A 16,496-nucleotide genomic window follows, 5' to 3' on the forward strand; every position below is an offset into this window, starting at 1 on the left:
AGAGCCAAAACCCATCCAATGAGAAGGTCAGGATTTATTTGACAGTTTGCAATCCATTTTATGTCACAATGAGATACAAATATTTAAAATGTATAATAATAATAATAAATTATTGTTAATTGAAATTATTACAAATAATAAAAAACATTATTATTATACTCCTATTTAATATAATTAATTAATTAATAATAACATAATTATTATTAGTTGTATCATTCAAAAATGTACACTATTGTTAATATTTTGATAAGAAATACTACTTAATATTTCAATCATGATTTAAATAAATGATTATTATATTTTAAAATAAATGATCAGAGTTTAAATACATTTTTAAAATAAACAAATATCATTATTATTATTATGCATTGAGTCTAATATTTTGCTTAAAAATCCTGAATGTAACAAGATATTAAATACTTTATATAAAATGTATAATATAGTATTTTTATTATTATACATTTGTAAATATAATTTGAGTATAAATAATATTTCATAATCAAGATTAATTTTAAATATATAGTTTAAAAGTTTTTAAAGTTTTAACATTCCTAAAAATATTGCTGTACACAATTATAACAGGAATGTGCATTAACAGTAAGTTCCTTTTTAGAATTTTTTCCCTAATAAATGAAATATTAAAATTGTATACTGTACATGAACATAAAACAGAAGTGCCACAAGAGGGCAACTGACTAGCGGATATCAGACTAGCATGCGAGACGCTAAACTCTAGCGCTGGGTAAGTTTCCTCCATTTGCTGCACAGATGCGTCTGTGTTTACACTAATAAAGAGCCACAATCATGTTTGGGATTATCAAGAGATAAATCATCTTCACCAAACACAAAACTAACACAAATAACAAGGAAGTAGACATGCCTGCCAAGAAAGACACAATTCAGACTATTTATCGAAGACTATAAACAGCTGGAATGTGATTAATGTTGTGTTGTATTAAACTATGAAGGACGCCATTTGACGTCCACATGCGTCAAATCCCTCAAACACCATCAGATCATCACACACAACCAAACCAACTCAATCACTGACCGCTCACACACCTGCAAACACCATCAGATCATCACACACAACCAAACCAACTCAGTTTTCAACTCAGCACTTTAGCTCCGCCCCTTCCATAAAGCACAAAATCCAATTCAGTTTTGCTATTCTGGCAAAATACCTAAATATTTGTATTTACATATTAATATTTAAAATTTAATATTTATATTTACATATTCATATTAGAAATTTAATATTTCTCAGTTAATTAATTTCAACAATCCACACAATTATGCAAATTTCCTTCAAAATCGGCACAGAATTGCTTAATTTTCATTTCTATCAGGCAGAAACTTCTGAATGAACCTGAAATAACGAGGAACATCGAATGAAGTTCTGGGTTTTTCAAAATATAAGATGTTCAATTCCAACTGTACGCTTGTTCATTAGTTGTTCTGACAATCACAGTCAGTCCCGACAGTGACGGCTCTCACCTCGGGTCCTGGTGGCCCCGGAGGCCCTCGAGGGCCCGCTTCACCCGTTTTCCCCTGTCAGAGAGAGAACATCAGCTATAAACATCACACCAAACTCCACACAAATGTGCAAACAGGATGTTCTTCCTCAGTGTTTCTGTTTTCCAGCACAAATATCGAAACATTCTTAAATCAAGAGGCCTGTACTGGAGAAGTGAAATGATTGAAGATATTAAGTCTTGATGAATAAAAAAAATCATCAAAATTAAGCGAGTTCATGTGGAATTTTCCACCATTTATAACGCAACACTTTCCCGCTACTGACCAAATTTCCCGCCATTTATGACACAAGGCTTTCCCACCATTGGCCGAATTTTATGGACATTTATGACACAAAGCTTTTCCGCCATTGGCAGATTTTTCCACCATTTATGACGCAACGTTTTCCCGCCGTTGGCCGAATTTTACGGACATTTATGACACAAAGTTTTCCCGCCATTGGCAGATTTTTCCACCATTTATGACGCAATGCTTTCCCGCTATTGGCAAAATTTTCTGCCATTTATGACGCAACGCTTTACCACCATTGGCAGAATTTTCCGCCATTTACGACACAAAGCTTCATCGTCATTGGCAGAATTTTCCGCCATTTATGACGCACCGCTTTCCCGCCATTGGCAGAATTTTCCGCCATTTACAACACAAAGCTTTCTCGCCATTGGCCGAAGTTCCGTCATTCATGACACAACGCTTTCCCGCCATTGGCAGAATTTCCCGCCATTTATGACGCAATGCTTTCCCGCCATTGGCAGAATTTCCCGCCATTTATGACGCAATGCTTTCCCGCCATTGGCAGAATTTTCCGCCATTTATAAAGCAATGCTTTCTCGCCATTGGCAGAATTGTCCGCCATTTATGACGCAACGCTTTCCCGCCATTGGCAGAAGTTCCGTCATTTACAACAACGCTTTCCCGCCATTGGCAGAATTTCCCGCCATTTATGACACAACTCTTTCCCACCATTGACCAAATTTTCGGCCATTTATGATGCAATGCTTTCACGCCATTGGCAGAATTTCCCGCCATTTATGACACAACTCTTTCCCACCATTGAACAAATTTTCGGCCATTTATAACGCAACGCTTTCCCGCCATTGACAGAACTTTCCGCCATTTATGACACAATGCTTTCCCGCCATTGACAAAATTTTCTGCCATGACACAACGCTTTCCCGCCATTGGCAGAATTTCCCGCCATTTATGACACAACTCTTTCCCACCATTGACCAAATTTTCGGCCATTTATGATGCAATGCTTTCCTGCCATTGGCAGAATTTCCCGCCATTTATGACACAACTCTTTCCCACCATTGAACAAATTTTCGGCCATTTATGACGCAATGCTTTCCCGCCATTGGCAGAAGTTCCGTCATTTACGACAACACTTTACCGCCATTGGCAGAATTTCCCGCCATTTATGACACAACTCTTTCCCGCCATTGACAGAATTTTCAGTTAATTTTCTGCCTAATGTTACTGAATGAAATTAGATGTTAGAAGTTTTTCAGAACACAAGACTAGTAATTCTGCCTCTTCAGTCAAAAGTATCTTGTTTTAAGAATGTTTAGATATGTGTGCTGGAAAACAAGAGGAAGAAGAGTTTTCTGCAGTGCAGTTCACTCAACAGAACATCACAGAGCTTCATGAGTATTTAACACAGAGTAAGAACACAGGCGGTCTTACAATCGGTCCTGGTTTTCCACGTGGTCCTGTTGGGCCGGGATTCCCAGCCGTTCCCTGGAAGAGAAACACAAATAAAACTCCTCGCTGTCTGCATCAAACATCAAATCCATGGACATAGAAAAGATTCCCAACACTTTAAGACCAGTTAAGTTTCATTACTTCACCTGAAACAAACTCAAAAACTATAAGATGCATATAGAAATATCCATCCGTTTGTATCACTCAGTTTTAACATGAAAAACGAATGAAAAAAAACTTTAAGATAAAACTGTGTTATCAAAATGAATGGTAATATTAAATGCAATTCAAATACACAAATGCTTAAATTTAAGCCATGTAATTAATGTATGTGATGAAGCTTTTTATTTATACTTTCTTTAGTCTTCAAATGTCTCCAGAAAGACCATGAGTGGACAGTGTGTCATGACCATGTGAAGGTTGATAACATTGTTCTGACTCTCCTGACTCTCACCTTGTCTCCCTGATATCCCCTTTCTCCTGGTTCACCCCTCAATCCAGGCTCACTCTAGATCATACAGCACCACAGATTACAGAAAACACTCAACACACGCCGACGCCATTAAACATACACAACACAAGAGTTTGCACGTATGTTTTCACATTAGAATCAATGTGACAAACATCATATTCGAGCTTCTTCATTGTCTTGATTCCAACTGGTGTTATTTTACCATCAATGAGAAAATATTAGAGCTTATATCTATTATGTCTATTGAAGTTTTTCTCATTTAACACAATAATGACTGGGAGTAATTTCTCAGTCAGATTTCATTTGCGATTAAAATGCGATCAATCTGGTACATCATGCGATTAGATAAAAAATTTAATTTGATTTTATTTCAGTTAACGTTTTAAAATTATTTACATTTACTTGAAAACAAGAACTGCACTATTTTTTAATATTTGTTGAATTGTATTTATTTAATTATTATGAAATAATGCATATTGTAAACCTTGAATTCAATTAAAATGTGGTAAAGGTTTTGGCACTTGCTGTGAGCACACACACACACACACACACACACACACACACATAAATCATGGATGTGATTGGAAAAGGTTAAACGGTCCAGAAATAAATTGTCACACTTGTATTTCTCGCGGTCAGAAATTACGAATTGGAAATGAGTGATGAGTTTCCTCTAGTGGAAGCGTTTGGTACTGCAGCAGAACACACTCATCTACTGAGATATCAACATCAAATTCGGAGCACGACTTCTTAATGCCTTTGATTTTCTTGCAGTTTTTGAGTAAAACATGATTTTAAAAAGAAATTTTTCAAAATTCAAAATTTATTTTTGTGCATTTTTCATAAAAATAATTTTTTTGAACTTTTTTCAAACTATAATCCACCAAGTGTCATCTTTGAGAAGAGATCAAACCTCAGTCTGTCGCTCTAAAGCATTCGAGATTTACCACAGATTAAGCTGGAACTTACATTTTCAGGTCTATGCTCAAAAAGTGAATAAATAGATTAGAAATACATCGTAAATATAATTTAGTATAGAAAATCCCCTAAAAATACAAAATAAAAAAAAAACATTTACAAACTAAAATATAGTACATTCATATTATTTACAAAAAAAATTAAATACTTTTGACCGACACACGAAGAGCACCAATGTTTAGAAAACAAGACAACAATACTAAAGAATAAAATAATTTTTTGATCCGAAGATCATGCAAAGGAATGAACCTTATTCGTTCACGTGTTCGCTGCAATAATAGAAATATTTAAATCACCTTATCACCTTTCATTCCAGGAGGCCCCGCCCCTCCGCTCAGGCCCTGCCAATGAGAGAACAAGATCTTCAGTGTCCAGCCAATGAGGTTAGAGATCACACAGCTTGAGGTGTAACTGACGGGCCGTTACCTGAGGTCCCACAATGCCAGGAATCCCACGGGGACCCTCAATCCCGGGATCTCCCTGTGGGAAAGAGGAACAGACTCGATCGATACAACAGCATTCATCTTTACTGTAGTTCAGTGAACAGATTCACCGAATGACAGATTTGTCAGGACATTCTCAGCGGTCTACAATCATAGCAGCTTCCGCACCGGTAGTTCTAGGAACGAGCCACCAGGGTGACCCCAAAAATTAATGGTCTAGTGCTGGTCGTGGCCATTAAAATGTGTCTTACTCTGGCCGTGGGCTATAATGTGTGTTTACACTGCTTTTTTAAAAAGCGGGTTCTGGGGTTTTGCGTAGGCAGCAGCGGCCTTAAGCATCTGGGGGTCCGTTTCAATAAATACTATCGGGCACAACCCAAATAAAACAAATATAATAGAGCAGAAAAAGCGAGATGGTCCTCACTGCAGAACATGACATCCACGGGGAGGAGTCGGATCCAGATCCAACTCCTCCCACCTTACATATACCTAAACCTACCCACCCCCTGATCCCTAAACCCACCCCTAATCCTATCCAACTCCACCCCCTGATCCCTAAACCCACCCCTAAACCTACCCAGCTCCACCCTGATCCCTAAACCCAACCCTAAACCTACCCAGCTCCACCCCCTGATCCCTAAACCCAACCCTAAACGTACCCAGCTCCACCCCCTGATCCCTAAACCCACCCCTAATCCTATCCAACTCCACCCCCTGATCCCTAAACCCACCCCTAATCCTATCCAACTCCACCCCCTGATCCCTAAACCCACCCCTAAACCTACCCAGCTCCACCCCTGATCCCTAAACCCAACCCTAAACGTACCCAGCTCCACCCCCTGATCCCTAAACCCACCCCTAAACCTACCCAGCTCCGCCCCCTGATCCCTAAACCCAACCCTAAACGTACCCAGCTCCACCCCCTGATCCCTAAACCCAACCCTAAACGTACCCAGCTCCACCCCCTGATCCCTAAACCCACCCCTAATCCTATCCAACTCCACCCCCTGATCCCTAAACCCACCCCTAATCCTATCCAACTCCACCCCCTGATCCCTAAACCCACCCCTAATCCTATCCAACTCCACCCCCTGATCCCTAAACCCACCCCTAAACCTACCCAGCTCCACCCCCTGATCTCTAAACCCAACCCTAAACCTACCCAGCTCCACCCCCTGATCCCTAAACCCAACCCTAAACGTACCCAGCTCCACCCCCTGATCCCTAAACCCACCCCTAATCCTATCCAACTCCACCCCCTGATCCCTAAACCCACCCCTAATCCTATCCAACTCCACCCCCTGATCCCTAAACCCACCCCTAAACCTACCCAGCTCCACCCCTGATCCCTAAACCCAACCCTAAACGTACCCAGCTCCACCCCCTGATCCCTAAACCCACCCCTAAACCTACCCAGCTCCGCCCCCTGATGCCTAAACCCACCCCCTGATCCCTAAACCCACCCCTAAACCTACCCAGCTCCACCCCCTGATCCCTAAACCCACCCCTAAACCTACCCAGCTCCGCCCCCTGATGCCTAAACCCACTCCTAAACCTACTCAGCTCCAGCCCTGATCCCTAAACCCACCCCCTGATCCCTAACCCCACCCCTAAATGTATCCAGCTTCATGTGAGGAGATCGTGAATAACAAGGTTGATTTCATACCACAGGAGCAGAAACTTTTATTTCATAACCTCGTGGTCATCTACCTTGGATGGTTTAGATATTATGGCTGAAAATCAATATCATACGGAGCAAATGAATGGGATTTTGCTGGTCTGTGGGCCCCCTTGAAGGCCGGGTCCTGTTTCAGTTGAAACGGGTGATTGTAGTCCTCAATCCACATTATCCTGTGATTTAACCCTCACACACAGGCTTGTGCAGTTCCCCGCTGAGGCACACGTGTGTTTAGTGTCACTCAAGATCAGGACAGAAGTTTTAATGGACGATATCTTGCAGGAGGAACTGTTTTTCTTTTACAAGATTCTTTGAGGAAATGTCATGTACAAATCAAAAATCTCATATTTGTATCTGTATAAGAAGTCAAGATCCGGCGCCAGCTCTTCAGTTGTTTGTGAGGCTGTTTCTCATTAAAGGCTTTTAAACCATTAAACCGCACGCATGTCTCCGTTCACCTAAAGCCCGCAGGAAAACTGCATATTCATCACTGATGCTTTCAACTGAGCAAAAGTGACAGTAAAGACATTTATAATGCAACAAAAGATTATATTTCTAAGAAATGCTGTTCTTAATTTGAACTTTCAGAGAAAAATAAAATGTATGACAGATACATTGAGATCAGATCATCAGATCCTCATATTAGAGTGATTTCTGAAAGATCATGTGACACTGAAGACTGGAGTAATGATCACAGGAATAAATGACTATAGATTCACATCGAAATATTTCACTATTTTCCTGTATTTTCGATCAAATAAACCCAGTTTTGGAGAGTATAAGAGACTTTCAAAAACTAAAAACCAAAGACTTTTGACCGGTGGAGTATGAGTGGCTGTTACGAGTGAACGACAAATGATGTACTAGAGAGACTAAGCATAATTTCAAAGTATTAACATTATACCATGGCATTACCACAGTACATGAGCAAAGAACATGGTAGACGAGTGGCTTGAAGGAGATCTGCACATCTGGAGCTGAAAGAGCTCTTAATGGATACACACATCACACACACACGCCGTAAAAAAGCTTTTCTGTCCGCCGCACGTGATGAAGAAGTGGCAGAAGAAAGAGAAGAAGGTGAAAAATGACTGTGAGATGCAAAACATCTGAACTGGGAGAGAAATGTATAATCAGATCATAGTTGGTGCAAGCTGATAAACTAATATCATAAACTAATGAAACACTCGGGGCTGTTTTGAAGGAAGACTCATCAAGGCTGCGTTTATTTGTTCAAAAATACAGTAAAACCGTGAAATATATTTATTTACAGTGTAAATCGGTGTAATTTATTCCTTTGATCAAAGCTGAATTTATCATCATTACTCCAGTCTTCAGTGTCACATGACCCTTCACAAATCACTCTAATATGAGAAACAAACATTTATGATTATTATCAATGTTGAAAACCGTCATGCATGTTATTTTTCAGGATTCTTTAATGAATGGAAAGTTCAAAAGAACAGCATTTATTTGAAACAGAATCTATTGTAACATTATAAATGTGCTTACCGTCACTTTGGATCAATTTAATGAGTCCTTGATGAATAAAACTATTAACTTCTCTTTAAAAAGTGACCCGAAACATTTGAACGGGAGTGTATGGTTTAGAGTTTATATTTATGTATATATCGGATCAAGAACTGAAGCAGGTCTCTAAAAGTAAAGCTTCTTAACTAAAGGTTTTTTATAGAGGAAAAAATGTTCATCACACACTAAGAATAACACTAAAATGTCCTTAAAGGGGACATATCATGCAAAATCCACTTTTTTAGGCCTTAAATGCATTTTGTTGTATATTTGGAGTGTTTATAAGTACAGAAAAGATGAAATTATTCTCTTCAGGTGCTTCGTTTATATCTTTATATTACTTTATATTATATTATAAAGTTTATATCTTTATACTATTTTGGTCATATTTTTCAACCTGTTCAGATTTTTCTGTTCTCTATGACGTGTTTTGAAGTATCACGTATATCGTATATCTCTTATCAAACTACAATAATGGCCGAACGCGGGAGTTGAACTGACCGTGAACTCATGGACCTGGAGAGCGGGCGGGGTGTGACGCATCTCCTTTTTATTTAAAGGGGCCGCTTTGAAACGGGTCGCTCACAGACGCACATCAGAAAAGGGGCTTGTGGAGCTTTAATAATGAGGAATTCAGACCCAAGCATTGCAGTTATGCTTTATATAGACCACAACGGTATGATTTATAAGTAAAAATGTATGATTTAAAAGCATGATATGAACCCTTTAAGGAAAGCAAAAATGGTTCTTCTACGGCATCGCTGAGAAAAACCCCTTTATTTAGTCTGTATTTCATGTACTGTACGTCTCGATTCAGCGTGTCCGACTCAAACTTTCGGAGCAGGAATCAACCGGGCATTATTGCACAGAACTGACACATCCTCATCTACAGGAGCAACAGCGATGAAAACGCATCACGAATCTGCAACATCCCGCTTTAAATCATCCCGACAGTCTGACATCTCAGTCCGCCGCTTTACGAGACTCTGGGGCTTCGGCCAGCCTCGGACACGTGTGTTTTAAAGCCGGAACGACCAGAGGAGTCCTCGACTGTTAGACACTGCCTACTGAACATGACATGATGATCGGCTTCTTTAACCCGAACACATGGCAGCAATCAAACCTGGAAACACGCATCACCAATGAAGGAAAACAGTTGAAGAGGAATGGAAGGGTGAATTTACAGGGACATTAGCTAAATCTAAAACCAGGAGACTTGTTACGTGAAATAAAATAAACTTTAACTGAAGTTTTTTACTTGATGTACTAAACTAAAACGGGAAGAAAAATGTATAAAAAGACATATTTATATAAAACAACAACAACAACTAATAAAAAATCATGGATGGCGAAATTAAAAAATTAAATCATTAAAAAATATTTTAATAAATGATTAAAAACAAAATAAATGTTTTGATAAAACGTAAATATCAATTCATTTATTAACATTTTAGCATTATTTTGTGTACTAAAATAACAACTAAAATAACGAAAGCTGAAATAAAATGAATAAGAGATATGTAGACTTAAAAACACACACACACACACACACACACACACACATATATGTATATACACACAGATACACATACAACTTTACAACAAGGTCTGAATCTGATTCTGTATTCATGCGCAACAGAAAGCTGGACACAGTTATGCAAACAAACTATATTACTTTGTAGAAGTATTTTGATTATTAATGTAATGTAACTTACATTATAACATTAGTGGTGTATTGAGGTTGAGGCAGACCAGTTTCTTTATTTCAGTTGACATTTGTTTTATTTCAGTTAATGAATACGTCCCATAAATTAAAGACGTTATTTTCACTATCGGCAGCTCATACTGTGTGTGAAGAGAATCTCTCTCGTGGCGAATTTAGGGTTGTTGAAGTTTATGCGAAACTAACGCGATAACAGTTAAATCAACGCAGTCTATGTTTGAAAATATGAAGCACCGGCCGTACAATAACCTCATCATCTTCCTCTTTAGTACCAGTTACAGCAGCAAATACACATCAACGAACATCCGGAGGAATGAGGAAAGATTCAGAACAACTTCCTGAAATCAATCATCATGAGATCCATCAATCCGCGTTTAAAACAACGTCTCGTTTACCTCAGGAGAGTTATCTGAAGCTCAGAGTTCATTAGTTAGCTGTAAACAACAGACAGAAGCTTATTTACTGTGTGTTTGAATACGTTTGTCATACGAGTTACATACTAACATTTCAGTTTTTATTTGAGCGTGATTATTATTTCTTAAAAGAATTGCTGTTATAAAGGGCTCTGTTGTTGATTTTAACCCCCAGTATTGTAGTATTTTAGTGAATTTTAGGGGGAGATTTGTTTTCCTGAAGTAATTTTGTTTGATTTGTTTTCCATTGTGAATGATCGGTTATCGGTATCGGTGATATGTGAAGTCATATCCGCACGACTCCAGAGAGGACGAGGATTCTGCGTCAGCCGTAAGAAGTAAACACTGATTGAGCTCTGTCTGTGTGTGTGTGTGTGTGTGTTTACGACTCACTCTCAAGCCTGGGAATCCACTGCTGCCGGTTCCTCCGACGGGCCCCTGAAACACACACACACACACACACCATGAGAAACAGCTCTGCACTTCTGTCCGCATTTAGCATTATTTCCAAACATCTTTCAACTTGATTTGCTTTTATTCAACAGTAATTCTGTGCAGAAGACATCATAATATTCTTCAAAACCATCTATACTCAAAATATCCTATATAGACTCCTGTTGGGATTTCTGTCATAATTTGGAATAAATTATAATGAGATTAAACAATGAGAATATGAGTATCTGGATACATTTTTACTTGATACTTTGTTTAATTTTGGACATTGTTACATGACGTCACGTGGGAAGTTTCGGCCTTTTACAATAAAGTATTTAAGATTTCCTATTCATAATCACAATAGCTGTATTGATATGTGATAACGTTTATGTTGGAATAAAATTAGGATCATTTAGGTTTGGTTCAAATTATGATTAAATCAGATGCTTTAAAAGAGTCTCTTCTGCTCACCGAGGCGGCATTTATTTGAAGAAAAAAATATTACAGTAAAATTGTGAAATATTATTGCATTTTCTAAAATGTAAATTTATTTGTGACATCGCAGCTGAATTTTCAGCATCATTACTCCAGATTCGAAACATTCAGATAGATTCACTTAAAGTGCAAATGTTAAGTCTTGTTTTCAAAAAACAAGAATCTGCCAATTGGGGTCAGAAAAATAAACTCAACTTAAAGGGAAAGCAAGACTTGATATCTTCAATAATTTTGCTTCTCAAGTAAATGCATCTTAATCTAAAGAGCCCATATTCTGTCCTTCCACAGTCCTGATGTGTTTCAGGCTCTCCTAGAACAGGTTTTCCTGCTTGAATGTTGATTATTCTCCTCATATTCTCCATTTTCTCTTCCCAGTCTGTCAGTATCGCTCTGTTTACTTCCTGTCTCTGTGAAGCCCCTCCTCCTGAAAGCACACTGACCTCTGATTGGTCGGCTGAAGCAGTGTGTTGTGATTGATCGAGCTATTCGAGAGTGTTTGGAAATGTCCCGCCCCTTTCGATAACCGCCAGTTCAAATCACTCAACCAGGCCCCGCCCCTTTATTATGCGCATGAATTATTATAATGAGGAATATTGAGACGTGTTCACTCGAGACTACAGTGGAGGCGTTTCAGGAGTTCAGGAACACTGATATAGAGGAGAACTCAACATCAGAGAAGAACATGGTCTTGATGGCAGAGAAACACGTACCTGGTTTCCATCAGGTCCAGGAAGTCCTCTCTCGCCCGCGTCGCCAACAACACCCTGTAACAGATCTCAGATCAGTGTCCACACATCTGAGCGCTCGTGTCAGTTCGTTTGGCTGTGGTTTGACTCTACTTGATTTCTCTACACATGATAAGTGCATGTTGCTCTAAAGTAAATGCGAGTGTTTTACAGTACGCATGTTTGCCCAGGGGCCTCTGAGGCTTCCAACAAGCTTTCATCCTCACTGGAGATGCCTGGGATTAATCATTCCTGGAGACGACGGGCCGCGAGCCGAGCTGGCACGAGCTCCAATCAGCTGAGATCTTACACACTGATACTCACTTCATCAGGAGCCTCTCACACGGGGACACTAACGTCATTACTTCATTATATATGGAGCATTTCCACTGAGAACTTAAAAACACTGCATTATAATATAGGCCTTATCAGATCATGGGCAAATCTGAATCTTATATTTAACATTTATTATTGTTCTATGATTTATTGATGTACATAACATTTATGAACCCAAATGATAATTAAATAATAATAATAATTATTATGATATAATAATTATTGTTGTGGAATTTAATGCAAGAAAATAAAAATGTACATAAAATTGCTGAACCTAAATGTTACATATAAAATATTAAATAAAATCTAACACTTTTCTTTTTGTTATTAGCAGTAAATAGAATTTAAATGTGAAATATTTGTAATAATTAATATTAATTAATTTAATAATATTTCACATAATATTTATTCTAAAGTCACAAAAACAGAATGATGAGACAATTATCACAGTCCAATGAATAGCAGATTCTGTGGCATTTCTATTGTTTTTTCTTTAGAGACAGAAACACATTCATTAGAATAACCCTCTCGATTCCTTCACGAATTAAAGCAAAGTTTCTTTTATACATGCATAACGTCTTCCATCTGCATAATGCCATTGGCTTCACAGCTGGACGGCAGATGAGAAGAACAGATTCTTTTCTTTACTCATCAGTAATCTACGCATCGTTCATTTGCATGACTGAAGCTTATAAAGGAAGGGAGAGTTTACCTGTCTTCCTTTGGGACCCTTGATTCCCACCGGACCCGGAACTCCCTGGAACACATCGAGATGATCGCACTTACAAACAAATCTGATCCGACACACATCGACCGTGTCTCGTGTGTTTTCAGGATCACGTCATTCTTTTGGGAATTTGCGTCTGTGTTGAGAGTAGTTGTAAATCCCAGAATGATGGCAGATTTGATAACATTCAGCGCTAAACATCCCGTGTGTGTTTGTCAGGTTAACATGTCCGGACGAAACATTAGCAGCATTATGCTGAGATCAGGAAATACTGTGAGATATAAACCGTGTCCATCAGTTGGTGAAACGAGTGAAGCTCGTTGTACAACACGATAGCTAGAGACAATTCCAGGAGAAATTGACTAGAGACAGGACTCATGTTAAAATGTAATGTTTAATTGTTGAAGCTAGTTGAATACTTTATTCACATTCCTGCATGCTGGCCAACTAAATATCCAGCGCAAGTGCTCTACTGTACTGCGATTCAAACTGAGGTCAGATTCAAAAAGATTTTCTATAGTATCCGACAGCATGTTACCTGTATGATTGTGTATAATTGTGCGTTTAAACTCACTCTCTCTCCCTCCAGTCCTGGCGGTCCTGCAACTCCTGGAGGTCCGATGAAGCCCTGATACAGAAAACACAAACGTCTCCGATAGATCAAAAGTGCAGGTTTACATTTTTCAAACTTTTAGCAAATACTTCCTAAATTGTGGTCACATAATCCTGCTACTATGTTGGGCGTAAGTTGTTAAAAGCGCTCTGATGGACCAATCGCATATAATGCATCAAGCAAGGCACAGGACAGAAGGCCGTATCTCTAAAACGCTTTGGCAGATTGGAACGAAATTTGGTGCGTGTCATCGCCACCATACCCTGATGGCACTGGAGCAGTTACGAGACAGCGCCCCCTACTGGACAAGAAATTTCGAATTTTTAAATAAGACATGAGCCGAAAATCTCCAACTATATTATAAATCTACTTACAAATTTTGTTCAATTGAGACATTTGGCCACATTGATTTACAAATATGTGCACATACAGCACACACTGATTCACCCTGAACTACAAGATCCAGCTTTCAATTATCATCCTCACCTTATAAAACTGTATATTGCTGTTCAAGTTATTTACAACTAATGTACACATAAATCAGCTTACACACTTCGATAAAACAAGAGCAATGTGATGTCAGCATCAGGTGTGATTTCATCTCTTCCACATGCACAGGACACAAATCCTTCACAGCGGTGAGTGAGAGATTGGCTGGTATTTTTGTTTTGCTGTAGTCGGACGAATCGCTATCTGTACAGTTCTTCTGTCTTGTTAAGTGAGATCACATGTACTATCAGTCAAAGATGAAAGAAACGGCCCTCCTCCTGTCTGCGCGCATTCCTGTGCCGCGGCACACTGCCAGATGTTGAAAGCAATCGGGTTTCTGAAACACGCAAAAATCTCTGAGATGCAGCAGTCTCATTTACGACTTCATACAGCTCACTGATTCTTCAGGACTGGGACGAAACAGGCGAGAGGACTGCAGAAATAAGGCTCATATATCACAGGATTGTTTGAGATGAGAGTCTGTTCTACATGTTCAGATGGATCATCAGCGTGCAACAACACGTTTTCTTCCCTTAATCACTTAGAATGGGTCAACAGCAACATCAGATACAAAACATTTCAAATATTAATGATAATTATTGTACAACTACAGGATGTTTTGTTTTACACTAACTTTTAGCTCCATCTATTGATGAAAATCTAATAGGTGCGGACCATAAAGGTATATACTTTGCATATGTATCAAATGAAGCAGCCATTTGATTTATTTTTTTGCTGCTACTACTAACAGGATCTACTTAAATTGACAGTCCTGAAACTATATTAAAAAAAACTCTATAATCTTACCATTTGTGTAGCCTTTTTTAAACTCAGAGCAAGTTAAAGTTAGACTTTTGTACAGCAACTTCAGATACAGAATAAAAAAACAGTTCAAATATGTTTTATAAATATTGAAAAATCTGGCACTGAACTTCAGGATGTTTAAAAGTGATTTTCAGCTCCATCTATTGATGAAAATCTGATGTCGACAAAGATATTTGCATTTAATGCAGCAGCTTTGTATTTATTTATGTATCATGTTGCTGCTACTGTGGGATATTATCTAAAAAATCATGAAATCATAAAAAAACCTTTAAAACTCACCAGTTGTGTTGGCTAATTAAACTCACAGCATATGAAATGTTTGATATTTGTACTTTGATTTAACCAGATTTTATGAATGTTTAGAAGGGACTTTGTGAAACATTATACAAGAGGAGTATTTAATATCTATTGGAATTTATTTGAAGTTTTGCGTTACGGTCATTGATGTGTTACGGTCGTTCTGATGGTCATTTTCAGAAGGAATGGCAGGTAAAGTTGTGGGTTTTGTCCCACGAACTGATCTTCTCTCGATTCTTCGATTTCTCTCTCTCTCTCTATTATTTGGTCCTGTGGCTCACCCTGAGATAATGTAAGAGTGAATGTAACACATGAGACAACAGCCGTACGTACATTAACACCTTTAGGTCCTGGGTTTCCCTCTGGTCCTCCCAAACCCTGAGAGACAAGAGACTTTAATGTTACACACATTAACATATCAGACATATACACACATCAGACATCATGAAACTTTAATATGTCAACAAAATGAACACTGGCTTTATCCAATGTTCATATTTCAGTTCTGGAAATGTATGCAAACTATTGCATACTGCTCATTTCATACTGCTCATCATCTATTCATATTATTTATACATATTTAAACATAAAATTTCAGAAATCTAATACTAAACAATTGTTTTGTGTTCTTTGATTAATCAATTTGAGAAGTATGTAGTGATATCTTTTCATTTTTTGACTCTATTCACCTGTGATATCTTGCCTTAAAATGTTTATCATTGTGTATTGTGTAATGTTTCACACAGTTTTGAACAGTTGCCTGAAATTACTTTTAAATTAAGCATCAAAGTGAATATTCCAAAATATAATTCAATTTGACGGCAAGGCACAGGACAGAAGGCCGTATCTTTAAAACACTTTGGCAGATTGGAACGAAATTTGGTGCAAGTCATCGCCACCATGCCCTGATGGCATTGGAGCAGTTACGGGACAGCGCCACCTACTGGACAGGATATTTTGAATTTTTAAATAAGCCACGCCACCTATGTCATGATCAAACAAATCTACTAACAAGAATTAAGTTAAATATTTTTGGAATTATTGGAATTATTTTTGGAATTATGAAATATTGTTATATTC

At 38.2% G+C, this 16,496-nt stretch overlaps 1 protein-coding gene across 1 annotated transcript in view; it reads right to left on the minus strand.

The window, feature by feature from the left end:
• The window catches only part of col24a1 (collagen type XXIV alpha 1), a 94,427-nt gene that overhangs the window by 44,730 nt on the left and 33,201 nt on the right, over window positions 1-16,496 (minus strand). The window contains exons 10-19 of the mRNA XM_039651383.2: window positions 15,750-15,794; window positions 13,767-13,820; window positions 13,178-13,222; window positions 12,115-12,168; window positions 10,868-10,912; window positions 5,114-5,167; window positions 4,984-5,028; window positions 3,692-3,745; window positions 3,220-3,273; window positions 1,498-1,551 (exon numbers count right to left, since the gene is read on the minus strand). Of these exons, the coding sequence (XP_039507317.2) occupies window positions 1,498-1,551; window positions 3,220-3,273; window positions 3,692-3,745; window positions 4,984-5,028; window positions 5,114-5,167; window positions 10,868-10,912; window positions 12,115-12,168; window positions 13,178-13,222; window positions 13,767-13,820; window positions 15,750-15,794 (504 nt within the window). The remainder of the gene's footprint in view (window positions 1-1,497; window positions 1,552-3,219; window positions 3,274-3,691; window positions 3,746-4,983; window positions 5,029-5,113; window positions 5,168-10,867; window positions 10,913-12,114; window positions 12,169-13,177; window positions 13,223-13,766; window positions 13,821-15,749; window positions 15,795-16,496) is intronic.

Source organism: Pimephales promelas, chromosome 20, assembly GCF_988280905.1.
Source record: "Pimephales promelas chromosome 20, fPimPro1.hap1.1, whole genome shotgun sequence".
Classification (NCBI taxonomy): Eukaryota; Metazoa; Chordata; class Actinopteri; order Cypriniformes; family Leuciscidae; genus Pimephales; species Pimephales promelas.